A 13,007-nucleotide genomic window follows, 5' to 3' on the forward strand; every position below is an offset into this window, starting at 1 on the left:
ATTAGAAATCTCTCTCCTGGTTTGACCCATGTAAACTTGTTCACTCTTGTGATTATATTATTACTCCCCGTTTGTTTGACATCGATTTCTAGAACTAATTAAGTTGAACCACTGATTTCTAAATTGTTATATGATACCCTTGAATTCATTTGAACATGTCTTGATTTTGTGTCGTTTACCTTAATACTATTAGTATGGACCAACATGTGACGTAAACCTAAAGGAGACATCGTAACCTAAATCTCAAGGACGAGATTTAAAACAAGGTGGGGAAGATGTAACATTTCAATTTTTATAGATTAAAATAAAGTATTTAAAACTTATATATTATTAAAAGGGTAGATTATGAGTAAGTTGACTGTTAGAAATATGAAGTATCTAGACGAACACATAAATCGTTTAATAATTAAATAATAAAAATACATTATAATTGACCTTACACCGTTTTTAACGAAAATTAGGTCAAAATGTAGATAAAAATATGCTCGTTCAAATGACATACTCATCGTTTTATAAAATGACATATTTTAGAAGTTATAATCGATAAATGAGTGAAGCAGCTAAATTAATTATTATAATAAAATAATAAATTTAAAACTTACAAAGAAATGTATATGTGTTACGTGGCCGGTCGAAGATAAGAAGGAATCTATTTTTCGTGCATGATAAGTTTCAAATTCAAGTATAAATAGAAGTAGTTTGTGAAACATTCCAACTGCTCAAACCTTTTTCCTTTCTCTCGCCCTCTCTGTTTCTATATATATCCATTTTCTTTAGTATTACACCACAAGCACCATAACCGAGGCTCCAAACATGTACAACAAGAACCAGCACGAGAAACGAAGGAAACCAGATTTTTACCTAACGCGACGCCCTGAGATTCGATCAGGACACTTGGCAGGTCTATAGTGGTGACAAAGGCCAACTAAGCCCTAGCTACTGCCTTCGCGCTACGTGAAGGCGATAGGGCATTGTGGTCGCGCAACGTGATGGGGTGCGAGAACAACTATAAATTGAGCGTTCACGAGACATTTCAAACCGTTCAAAATTTTCTTTCTCTCTCAAACTTTTTGCTCAAGTTATAATACCCCAAAATTCTGCGAAGCTTTGCCCGTTGAAAGTGTTTTAACCCCGAATCACTAATTCGGTACCATGTCGGATCGATCCTAAACCCAGCAACGGATGTCAAGGTGTTGCCTGAATAAGGCTATACTTTGCTAACTACGTTGGGGTTTTTGATCTCGTGTTGTATCAGTTATGTGGAATTGCGTTATTATACTAACACGTGTGCGTTGTGTGTTTTTATTAGGAACTCAGGAAAATCTTTGCTAACTACGTTGGGGTTTTTGATCTCGTGTTGTATCAGTTATGTGGAATTGCGTTATTATACTAACACGTGTGCGTTGTGTGTTTTTATTAGGAACTCAGGAAAATCACCAGAAAATATTATCATGAAGCTTATAGTAAAATTCTAAGTTTGCAACGTAAGTCATTCTTCTTTTTCTCACATTATTGTGAGTTATTCAACTTCTTATCACATTATTGGGATACATTTTTATTTAAAATGCTTTACAAAACCCTAAATTTTTATCAGTTATATTTACAATATTTACAGTGATTAAGTTTTTCTATTCTATAAATTGCTGCTGGTATGTGGGGTTTTGTATGCATTACTTGACACTTGTTATTATTGGATATTGAGATCCAATAGTAGCATGACCACAAGCATGGGGGAATTGGGCCCCAGTCGCAATACTGAGAAATTAATAGATATAAACAAATGTAAAAACCCTTGATGCTGTAAAGTTATAACAATGTGTCTTTTTATAAAATAGAATGAACTCACCTGTATTTTTCACTGATAAAATGTTTTCAAACGTGTCTTAGGTAACTTGTGAAAGTAATAGAAGCCTACTATGGAGCACTGAAGGCTTAAATAAAGTGGCTATAATTACCTAAATAAAAGAAGAAATTTATGTTTTATCAATTAGGGTTTATCGCTATAAAAACATTTGATTGGAATATGGGTTTTAGCCCATTTTTTAATATTAAAAGTTTGGTGTTTTACAAACTCTGAAATTATTTTCTAACTACGATCCTGATGAAATTTTTTCCGCTGCTTATTTAATAAACACCAGTAGTACTTGACTGGTTCACGGCTCACGCTCCCAGGGTAGGGTCGGGGGCTGAGACAGAAGGTGGTATCAGAGCCAATGGTTTAAGCTATTTAGGTGTTCTTTTAATAACTAAACCTAAACATTATGTTAGGAAATTAATGTAATAACTTATGTGTTATTCTGTGTAAATAAATTTTGTTATTTATATTATTATTTATATGTTATTTTAACAAATTTTGAGTTCACAGTATGAGTGACCAATATAATTAAATGTACTCATAGGCTACCTAGGCAGATGTACTATGTCTCTAATAGGGACCTATATAAAAATTTAAAAGACATTATATATTACCTTAGAATGTTTAATAATATACCCCTATTAGAATATACCCAAACTAATAATCCCTTAATAGGGGCGCCGTACTGTGAATCGCATTGAGTTTACAATGATCGTTTATTCCCTAAGGGAACCGCTAAAATAGAAACCACCTCCAGTTGTAAGAACCATGAGAACCACTCTCCTCCAATCATATTCTGCCAACAAAAATGGTAGTTTGGTCATTTACCACAAATGTCAAATCTATACCTCTCTCCTCAATTAAAACTATTACCTTTTCTAATTGTCAGATCATTTAAAAGTCATCTTTGTCTCTCTCTCTCTCTCTCTCTCTATCTCTTCATTTGAAACTCATCTCTTTAAAAGCCATCTTTGTCTCTCTCTCTCTCTCTCTTCATTTGAAACTCATCTCTTTAAAAGCCATCTTTTTCTCTCTCTCTCTCTTCATTTGAAACTCATCTCTCCTGATGAAGATTTTGATGAAGCTTCATCCTCTCTCAAAGCAACTCTTCATCATCTTCATCAGATTCTGGCGACATCACCAGCGCCGCCATTCGCCGCCGCCCCCTTCAGAAGTCGATGTGTTGGGGGTGGGGTGTTCGGAAGTCGATGGGGGTGTGGTGTTCGGAAGTCGATGTGTCGGCTCCGATTTACCAGTACGTTGACCCTCTCTGATTTACCAGTACGGTGGTGGTGGGTTTGACGGCATCGGTGGTGGTGGGTTTTGGCGGCGACTGTGGTGGTGGATTTTGATGGCAACAAAGATGGTGGTGGTGGTGAGGACTGACGGAGACGGTGGTGGCTGTGATGGGTTTTTCACGGCGACAGTGGTGGTGTTTGGTTAGCACTGTTTCTCTGAGATATTTGGGTATGCTTTATTAATGTTTTTTGCTGGTGATTTTTTTGAATGTTTGAATGTTTGAATCTATGGTTTTGAATGTTTGAATATTTGAACAGTGATTTTGGTAGATTTTCGAACAGTGATTTTGCTGGGTTTTGGTGGTGAGTTTGAATGTTTTGAACAGTCATTTTGGTAGATTCGAACAGTGATTTTTGCTGGGTTTTTGCTGGGTGATTTTTTAATGTTTGAATCTGTGGGTTTTGCTGGTGCTTTTTGGTAGATTTTCGGATAGTGAACTATGTGGGTTTTGATCCGTTTGGATTTGGGCGGTGATGATGCAAAAAAAAAAAAAAAAAAAAAAAACCGCATATTTTGATGACGATGGCGCGACAAGGATGGTGAAGGGTAGGTTTTTGAACCTACAACCCCACTTTGCAGCTTCTAATTATCGGAAAATCTGAGCCAAAACCCTTTTTTTCAAGAATCCACTCGTTCTTATGATTTTTGTTTGTTGGATTTTTATATTTTTTGAGGCGTCGATGATGATAGCAATCTATCTGAGACACCTACCGAGTTGCGATTTTCTGGGTGCGTTCGTTTTGTGTAAAAAAAAAATTTGTGTAAAAAAAGTTAAACCGCAAACTTTTTAACGTAAAAAGTTTACGTAAAACGTAAAAAGTTTAACGTAAAACGTAAAAACGTAAAACGTAAAAACGTAAAACGTAAAAAGTAAAACATAAAACGTAAAACGTAAAAAGTAAAACGTAAAGGGTAAATTACACTTTTTGTTTTTTATGTTTGTACCAGATTGCAACGGATAGCCTTTAACTTCAATAATTACAGTCACAATCCTTTATTTGAAAAATCCGTTACACTCTACGTCCTTTAGCACTAACCAGATTAAAATTTTCAGTTAAGTTTATTCACTTAAGGGTATTCTGGTCAATTCATGTTTTTATTTAAATGTTTAATAAATAAAACCAAAAAAAATACTACACTTCATCTTCCCTAATTTCCTAACCCTAAAACCCTAACCACCAGATTCTGCCGCCACCACCACTCCAGCCACCGTTCACCAGTTGGGCCACCATCACGTAACACCCACCACCCTTAACCCTTCGCAGATCTGCAACCCAGCTGCTGCTAAACTGTTATAATTTACATGTAGATGATTGAAGAATATAATAAAATTTGTCGATGATAACTATATTAATAAATGAATCTGCAAAGTGCAAACACGAATCTTCAACATCAGCGGGTTATAATTTTCAATAAATTTTAAAGATGGAGTATGGTCTAGAAACTCCAACGTGAACGTGAAGATTCATTTATTAATATAGTAATCTTAATTCATCACTTGAAATAGGATCTTATTAAACGACACTCTATAGTCTATATCCTAATGATGAGTCAATACAAGACGAACGTTAACAAAATAAAAAGTATACATACAACTATACAAACAGATGAGTTATTAGAAGATGATTGTTGCGACCATATGCCGTTAGATGACGAAGAAATGACCTCTAAGAAGTTATCAGAGTACTACTGACGCTAATGAGCTTCAGATACACCGGATCGCTGACCTCTAAAAGTGAACCGTTAACGCCGCCAGCGCGGAAAAAGAATGGCAGTGGTGGTAAGGATCCTAACGGTGGCCGGAGTGGTGGCGGCAGTATGACGTGGTGGCGGCGGCTGTGGTGGTTAGGGTTTTAGGGTTAGGAAATTAGGGAAGATGAAGTGTATTTGCAATTTTTTGGGTTTTATTTATTGAACATTTAAATAAAAACATGAATTGACCAAAATACCCTTAAGTGAATAAACTTAATTGAAAATTTTAATCTGGTTAGTGCTAAAGGACGTAGAGTGTAACGAGTTTTTTAAATAAAGGATTGTGACTGTACTTATTGAAGTTAAAGGCTATCTGTTGCAATCCATTACAAACATAAAGGAAGAAAATGTAATTTGCCCAAACATAAAAACGTAAAACGTGAAAACGTAAAAAGTTTTACGTAAAACATAAAACGTAAAACGTAAAAAGTTTTACGTAAAACATAAAAACGTAAAACGTAAAAAGTAAAATGTAAAACGTAAAAAGTTTAACGTAAAAACGTAATACGTAAAAAGTTCTATGTAAAACATAAAACGTAAAAAGTTTAATGTAAAACGTAAAGTTTTTAACGTAAAGCGTAAAAAGGTTAACGTAAAAACGTAAAACATAAAAATGTAAAACGTAAAAACGTAAAACGTAAAAACGTAAAACGTAAGAACGTAAAACCTAAAAACGTAAAACGTAAAAAGTTTAACGTAAAACGTAAAACGTAAAAAGTTTAAAAAATCTGTAAAAAAAACTGAATTTTAAAAATGCTTTTAATAAAAAAAATTATCTTTAAAAAATAAAACTAATAAAATAATACAAAAAAGTAATAAAAAACAATAAAGATAAAAAGACAAAATAGAGTAATTTTACTAACCTATCTTTTTGGATTAAAATATTAAAGATATAATAAGACAAAAAGTATTTAATATTAATTTTAGTTACTTTTAGTCTCATCCATCCATCTTGTTGATCTAATGGCTAGGAACTGGTTCTCGCGATTCTTACAACTGGAGGTGTTTTTCATTTTAGCGGTCCCCTATTCCCTAAATAGGTAAGTGCCCCATTTACCTAATATATTTAGAAGTTTAAAATTTTTGTTTATTATTATATTTCCAATTAAAATATATTAAAGGTGACTATCAAGCATAAGTCTAGTCTATGATTATTAAGTTATGGCAAAAAAAAAAAAAAAGAAAAAGAAACAAGGTCATAGAAACATGTTAAACACCTTTGTAATATTTAATGATAGTATTGTTAGTTTTATATAGAGGCCATATATTGGGGAAATGTAGTACAAGCTATATACGAAAGAACTCAAACTAACTTCTTCATAGAGTAAGAGAAAGTCAAAAGGCCCAGTTAATATAATTAATTAACATAATCTATATATATATATATATATATATATAAACATGATAAATAAGGGCTGATGTGTCATGATATAAGGGCTTGGAAAATGATGTGGCATCACCATAGGCACTCTAGAAATTGGTTTTGGCTCCAAAATTCGGGTCATAAAAATTCGTGTATATGGGTTAACGCGGGATCCATTTCCTTTAATTTTGACCCGACTTCCATTTGTACGATATCTGTGTTCATTTTCCAAAACCCTAGAGAGCCTCCATCTCCATTCTCCATCTCCATTCCAAGCAAATGATCTTCTCTTCAAAATGTTTTCCTTTTATGAATGGTCCGCAACTTTGTGACCTAAATTCTTCAGCCGCTTCATTCTTCTCATTCACACTTTCTCTTTTCGACAGACCTTTCCTTCATCCAGTTCTTCATTCATCGATTCATCATTATTAATCATAGGTACGTTCCGGCTACAATTATTAATCAGAGTTTTGGTTCTGATTGTGAATATGCGTTTCTTTTTCACCATAAATTGTTAATACTAATAATAGTACCAACAATAACAACATGTTTTGAAGGTTTACAAAGATATAAAGGTTGATGTTACTGTCGGTTCCAGAGTCGCGGATTCGGGTATTAAGTCTGACGATGTTGGAAGCCGTGGAAATAATGATTTGATGAAAGGAAATGGTTGGTCTCTTGAGTGTCATTGAATGTAACTTGATTGATCGATTGGATGATTACTGTACATTTCTTGATTTTTGATGATTATTTGTTGAATGATTTTAGGAGATCTTGATGCAAAAGGAATTAATGGACAGAGCCATGAAGAGAAAAGATTGGTAACTTCTAATGTTTGATTTATGCTTTTTTTGTGCAAGAATACAAGGGTATCTATTGTCTAACAATAGTTAGTTATAAATGTGTTAATTATTTATATTTTTGCCTATGTAAAGTGTGAATAATTTATGATTTTTCTTTGTTTTGATGACGTGGCAGGGAGAAGTTTGAGTTATGTGGTTTCACATGGCAACCGTAAGTATGCAGCCATGGCGGATTCATCCATTCTGTTTGATTGTTTACAAATCTGAGCCTCATAATCGTTTTATAACATCGACAACAGAATATACATCTGTTTTGTTTTTGGTTTTGGTACTTTCAATGGTGCCAGCACTGAACGCACAAAAGCGGTACGATTGCCGGTTGGTTTTGACATAATTGGCCAAAACCAAGCAGGTAAATTCGAGTCTCTCATGTAATAAGTACATAAATTCCAAGTACAGTTACCAAAAGGGTAGTCTCCTATATCCAGGATGATAACTCTTCTTATTGTCATCTATTTATTGAATTTTATAGGCCAATTGGATTTTAACACCTTTAACTTTGAAGAATTGGCCGATAACACCCGCAACTAACACTTTGATCTGTGACACCCCAAACTTTTAATTTTGTTTGTCATTTCACCACTCAGTTAAAAAATGACTAAGTGAGTTAGTCTTCCATCCTAGCTGGCACAGACTTGATTACGTGGACAAGATGACATGGCAAATTCTTGATTACGTGGCACTACATGTGTATAACTGTATATAAAAAGCAAAAGAAAGTATTTTAACTGGATCTCTGTTGGATGCGTTCTAGACAATCTCAAATCCATTAAATTCTAATAATCCAAATCCATTAAACTCATTTGCATTTACTGTGGTTCATCATCATTTGAACACTCAACTGAACATTAAACTCCTTAGCCCCTTCGCCGCCCTACCTCGGACCGCCGCTGCCACTATTGCCGGTGTCGGAGAAGACGACCGGAGCTTCTCTCTCTTCTGTTTTCTCCTATCTCTCTCTCTCTCTCTCTCTCTCTCTCTCTCTCTCTGTTCATTGTTTTGTTGGACCGATGGAGAAGCATAGACCGGCACCTGCATATCTTCCTCCATATGAGAGGTTGTAGCCTTTGGAGAGGACCTGATTTCGTCCACTGCAACCATCTCCTCCTCCGAATCCTCTGGTTCCTCAAGAATGACATTTTCATCAGCCAATAAAGCTGACCAGTTAGGCAACACCCTTTTTTTTGCAGCGATTCTCTTAGTTTCTTCAACAAACACTTTTATACGCAGTTCAGATAGGGTAGGGCTGAATTTGACAACCGGTTTTGATCTCTTAATGTTCCTGAAGCCCCGGTTTTGATCTCTTAATGTTCCTGAAGCCCTTGATTTTGACCCCTACCTTGTTATGATTTGCCGATTTCAAACCTCCAGGGGGAGGCTAGCATCACGCATTAGGGCATGGTCATGGGCTACCATTTCAGCTCGAGCCCTGTCCAATTCATCATCACCAGATCGAGTGGAGGATCTAGAGGTACGAATCGCACCTTTTTTGGAGCTTGGTTTTCCGTTTGCATCTGTTTTCGCCACATGAGGTGACCGACCATAATCCACAGAGTTTACGTTTGGATTATCATTAGGGTTTGAAGGAGCGGCGCCTGGGATATCTCTGTCTGCTTCACGATAGGAGGAATAGCGGGTGTGGGAGCAGAAATTGACCCTAAATCAGGGGGAATCTGTAGGCTAAAACGTGATTTTGGGGGTGCTGTGGGTGGTGTTTGGCGGAGAGGGTGAGACGCCGGAGCGCCGGTGATACGGCTCCGGTCATCGGAGCTCGTGAGGATGAGAGAGAGGCCTGAATCGATGAGGATTATGAGGAAATTAGGGTTGTTTGGACTTGTCTGGTTATAAAGAAGGAGATGAGAGTTAAAAGACACATCATCGCCACGTAATCAGCTCCAACTTATCACATTTGTGCCACATTAGCAAAAATAGTCCATGTAGGATGCCAGCTAGGATGGAAGACTAACTCAGTTAGTCATTTTTTAACTGAGTGGTGAAATGACAAACAAAATTAAAAGTTTGGGGTGTCACAGATCAAAGTGTTAGTTGCGGGTGTTATCGGCCAATTCTTCAAAGTTAAAGGTGTTAAAATCCAATTGGCCAATTTTATATGCCAATTTTAACACAATTTTTTTTTTCTTATAGTGGAGTAGGGAACACTACATTTAAAGGAGTCCTTGAAGATGATTAAGGTTTTTATCTAAAGATGATTATTTTTTTAATTGATTATATTGTAGTCTTGAGCGAAGGATGACACTTTGGTTGCTGTTGCAACCAGTGCCTCATTGGGTAAAGTTAGGAAATTGGGGTTTGAAAGATCAAATAGCTGCAACTTAGGGTATTCAGATAAGAAGACGGTCGCCAACGGGCTCCTTTGCATAATGTTTGTTCGTTCGAGTTTTGGATGCAAAATGAAGGGAATACTCCTTGAAACATACTAAAAGATATTTTATGGAACAAAGATACAGAGGTTACATAGGTATGTGTTGTATACACGAAATCATGTTTTTTTCTGTGGCAATGTTGGGTTCTTAACCTGCAAACGCATGGTTAACAGACTCGGAATTACTTGTATTATTCTGCATAATTATTGAACACTTGAGTTTGGGGGTGTATTTGATGTGGATTCTGGAGGTGGTTATTTGATGTCATAATTAGATAATAAGCTGTAGTAAAATAAGTGTAGTTGTAACAGTTAGCTTTGTTGATATTCTTAGGAGGCTGATGTGGATACATCTTTCATTTTATCCATATAATGGCATCAATGAACATGATTCTCTACTTTCATACATATGTAGCGTTGGCAAAAGAAATGTCAGCAACCGATGGGAGTTGTGATGTTCGTGTTGTTGTTGATAAATTGATGCCTTACAAAAGGAAGACATCAGGTTAAAGTTTCTGTGTTTTAAGAGATTCCGTTTATCCACTTTTTGATAAGGCTTCTAGAAGATATGGTCAATTCAGGTGGTCGACGCAGGTACAAAGCTCTCTGCATGAAGTACATCTATCTTTTGGAACGAAGTGATAGCGAAGAACATGATCCTTTTCAGGTAAATTACTAAATTCACTGCTCTTGTGAACTTATGGCATATACTTTATTGCCAGCATTTCTTACTTGTAATATAAAGTTTGATATTTATTCAGGTATCTGAGTTAAGAGGCAATGATAAAAATAAAATGCAGTACAAGTGTCATATAGTCACAGTAGTCAAAGGCGCAAAGGCTCACATGCGCAAATTATGTCCATATTTTGCAAAAAAAATCAGTATGAACAAGGCTAAAACATCTAAAGCTGGTCTGAAACATCTAAAAATGGCATGGAACTGGCTTTAACCAGTATAAACTACCCTAAAACAGCTTAAAATGGCATGTTTATGTGATGCGCCTTGCTTATCTTGAGCCCTCACTTTGTAAGCGCCTTCGCCTAGGCAATAGTCTTCACTATTTGTGCCTTGAGTGCATGTAGAGCCTTTAAATACCTAGCATAGAATACCAGTTTACTTTCACATGTCTAAATATAAAGATTCAAGTCAAGTGTTGTTTTGATACTTATATAAGCTGGGGACCTGCTAAAGGAAGAGTTAAGGTACATGCCTTTCATCATTTTGACTCAACCCATTTAACTATAAGTCAAATGAATTTGGTTATTTTGGTTATTTTTTCGTTATTTTTTTTATAAGTTCTATCTGAAAATGATGTGGGTCAAACGAGTCGAAAGTCATCTTAAATGCAAATGCATTATTTGGTGAAATTGTGCTTATTTAGAAGTTTCAATGGTTTGTAATTTTGGCCCATCTAAACTTTTTATTTATCATTTTGTTTGTAATTACAAATTATATGAAAGTGATCCCACCTCTTTCTTCCCCTTAAGGGCGTTTATGGTGGAGTTTGGCCTAGCATTTTAAAGTCGGACCTGTTTGGGTGCAACAACACGGTCAACGTCCAGAAATTAATCAAATGTATAGTTGGTGATGGCAGCTCTATTTGGTTCTGGTTTGATGCTTGGGTGGCGAACGTAACTCTTCAGTCTCTCTACCCGGCCTTATTTCAGCTTGAAACTAATAAACACTGTACGGTCAAAGATCACATCCCCACCACGCCGAAGACTACGAGGTTGACGTGGGTCTGGTCTTATGAACTGGTTTCCGCTGATGAGCGAATGAACTTTGGGATTGTTGCAACCGGTTGTTTGGGATCAACATCCCTGGTGGGGGCTTGACAAATGGAATTGTTTGGTGGAATCATATGGGGAATTCTCAGTTAGAAGCTTAAAACGTCTTCTTCAAAGCGAGGTTGTGGTTTCAACTAATGATCACTTTGAATGGGTCAAGTGGTTGCCCAAAGATGTCAATATCTTTCCCATATTCACCCCTTTTCTCAAGCCTCCGTGACTTGCAAAATAATGATTCATTTGGTTATTATCCTTGCTTGCTGGGTAATTTGGAAGAAAAGAAACGAAGTGATCTCTAATTGCCTGGCTGACCCGGTGAAAATGTTGAAAGATGTCAAAGCTTTGGGGTTCTTATGGGGCGTATAACGGAGCTAACCTTCTATCCTTTGATTGGAACAGTTGGTGCAGCCTTTCAGTTTATGTAATCTCTCTGTATAATCTCATGTTGTATAGCCTTTGGCTTGCTTTTTCTTAATAAATTTGGCTGATAAAAAAATTATACTTGTGAAGACATTTAGTGCAGGATCAAAATCATGTGATGGCTTCAAAGAGGATTCATATACAATTTACTTTGCTTTTATGTTATGTTTTAAAGAAACTTATAAAAAAATTGCTTCTTGCAAACATTAAATAAAGGGTATGAGAAATTCAAGAATTATATTCGTTTCGGTAAATGGACTTTTTATGATGTATTCTCACAATCATATACAAATTACTTTGCTTTTATGTTATGTTTTAAAGAAACTTATAAAAAAATTATATTTGTGAAGACATTTAGTGCAGGATCAAAATCATGTAATGGCTTCAAAGAGGATTCATATACAATTTACTTTGCTTTTATGTTATGTTTTAAAGAAACTTATAAAAAAATTGCTTCTTGCAAACATTAAATAAAGGGTATGAGAAATTCAAGAATTATATTCGTTTCGGTAAATGGACTTTTTATGATGTATTCTCACAATTTTTGGTTTCATATAATATAGTATAAACATATGTATTTATATTTCGATTATCTTTTAGAGTTATAAATAATGTAATCTACGTTGTTACAATTGTCTCATATTTGTTTAGTTCTTTGTTCTAATTTGAGAAATGTGAACAATGTAAGATTTTGGTACTATTGACTTATATTTTCATTTATCAATAACTTTGAACACCAAAATATGCTGGTGCAAGTTAATTAGTCCTAATCCTAGATGATTTATAAAACTCTTTGTTTAGTTGTGCAATTACAATGAAAACTTCATATAGTTTTACCTTTTTATTAAATAAATAAAATAGAGGTATTATTACATGAAATGAAAGTATAAAACATGAAATACATGAAATAGAGGTATAAAAGCTAAAAATGTATAAAAATTAAATGGTTCGGTTCGGTTAATTTCGATTAACCGATGGTAAAAAATATCCGTTAACCGACTTTCGGTTAATTCGGTTTCGGTTAATTTCGGTTCGATTTTGCCAGTTTTTGGTTCGGTTATTTCACACCCCTAATTTCTAATGATATTATGTTAACCTTTTAAAATAAATAAAACCTGGCTCAAGTTAGAAAAAGACTACATTTGGTAAGCGAAGTTTGAACGAGAAAGAATACACTCTTTAGGATAGATAATTGGTTAGATGGCGGAGCAACTTTATAATTTTAATTATACACATTAATATGTCATACATTTTTTTTATCATTGTAAGTATGTATTAATCATA

The 13,007-nt window shown here is 35.1% G+C and overlaps 1 protein-coding gene and 1 long non-coding RNA gene across 2 annotated transcripts; both read left to right on the forward strand.

Annotated features, from left to right (window-relative positions):
* Window positions 1-6,689: 6,689 nt before the first annotated feature.
* LOC110891723 lies at window positions 6,690-7,130 on the forward strand. Its single transcript, XR_002565508.2, has 3 exons — window positions 6,690-6,707; window positions 6,827-6,938; window positions 7,038-7,130. It is a non-coding gene; the product is annotated as an uncharacterized LOC110891723 (long non-coding RNA).
* Window positions 7,131-9,442: 2,312 nt separating this feature from the next.
* On the forward strand, window positions 9,443-11,351 carry LOC110887715. Its single transcript, XM_022135288.2, has 4 exons — window positions 9,443-9,611; window positions 9,931-10,020; window positions 10,097-10,182; window positions 11,004-11,351. Exons 1-4 carry the CDS (start codon window positions 9,584-9,586, stop codon window positions 11,349-11,351), a joined length of 552 nt encoding a protein of 183 aa, XP_021990980.1. The 5' UTR covers window positions 9,443-9,583.
* Window positions 11,352-13,007: the final 1,656 nt, after the last annotated feature.

This window comes from Helianthus annuus, chromosome 2 (assembly GCF_002127325.2).
Source record: "Helianthus annuus cultivar XRQ/B chromosome 2, HanXRQr2.0-SUNRISE, whole genome shotgun sequence".
Taxonomy (NCBI): domain Eukaryota; kingdom Viridiplantae; phylum Streptophyta; class Magnoliopsida; order Asterales; family Asteraceae; genus Helianthus; species Helianthus annuus.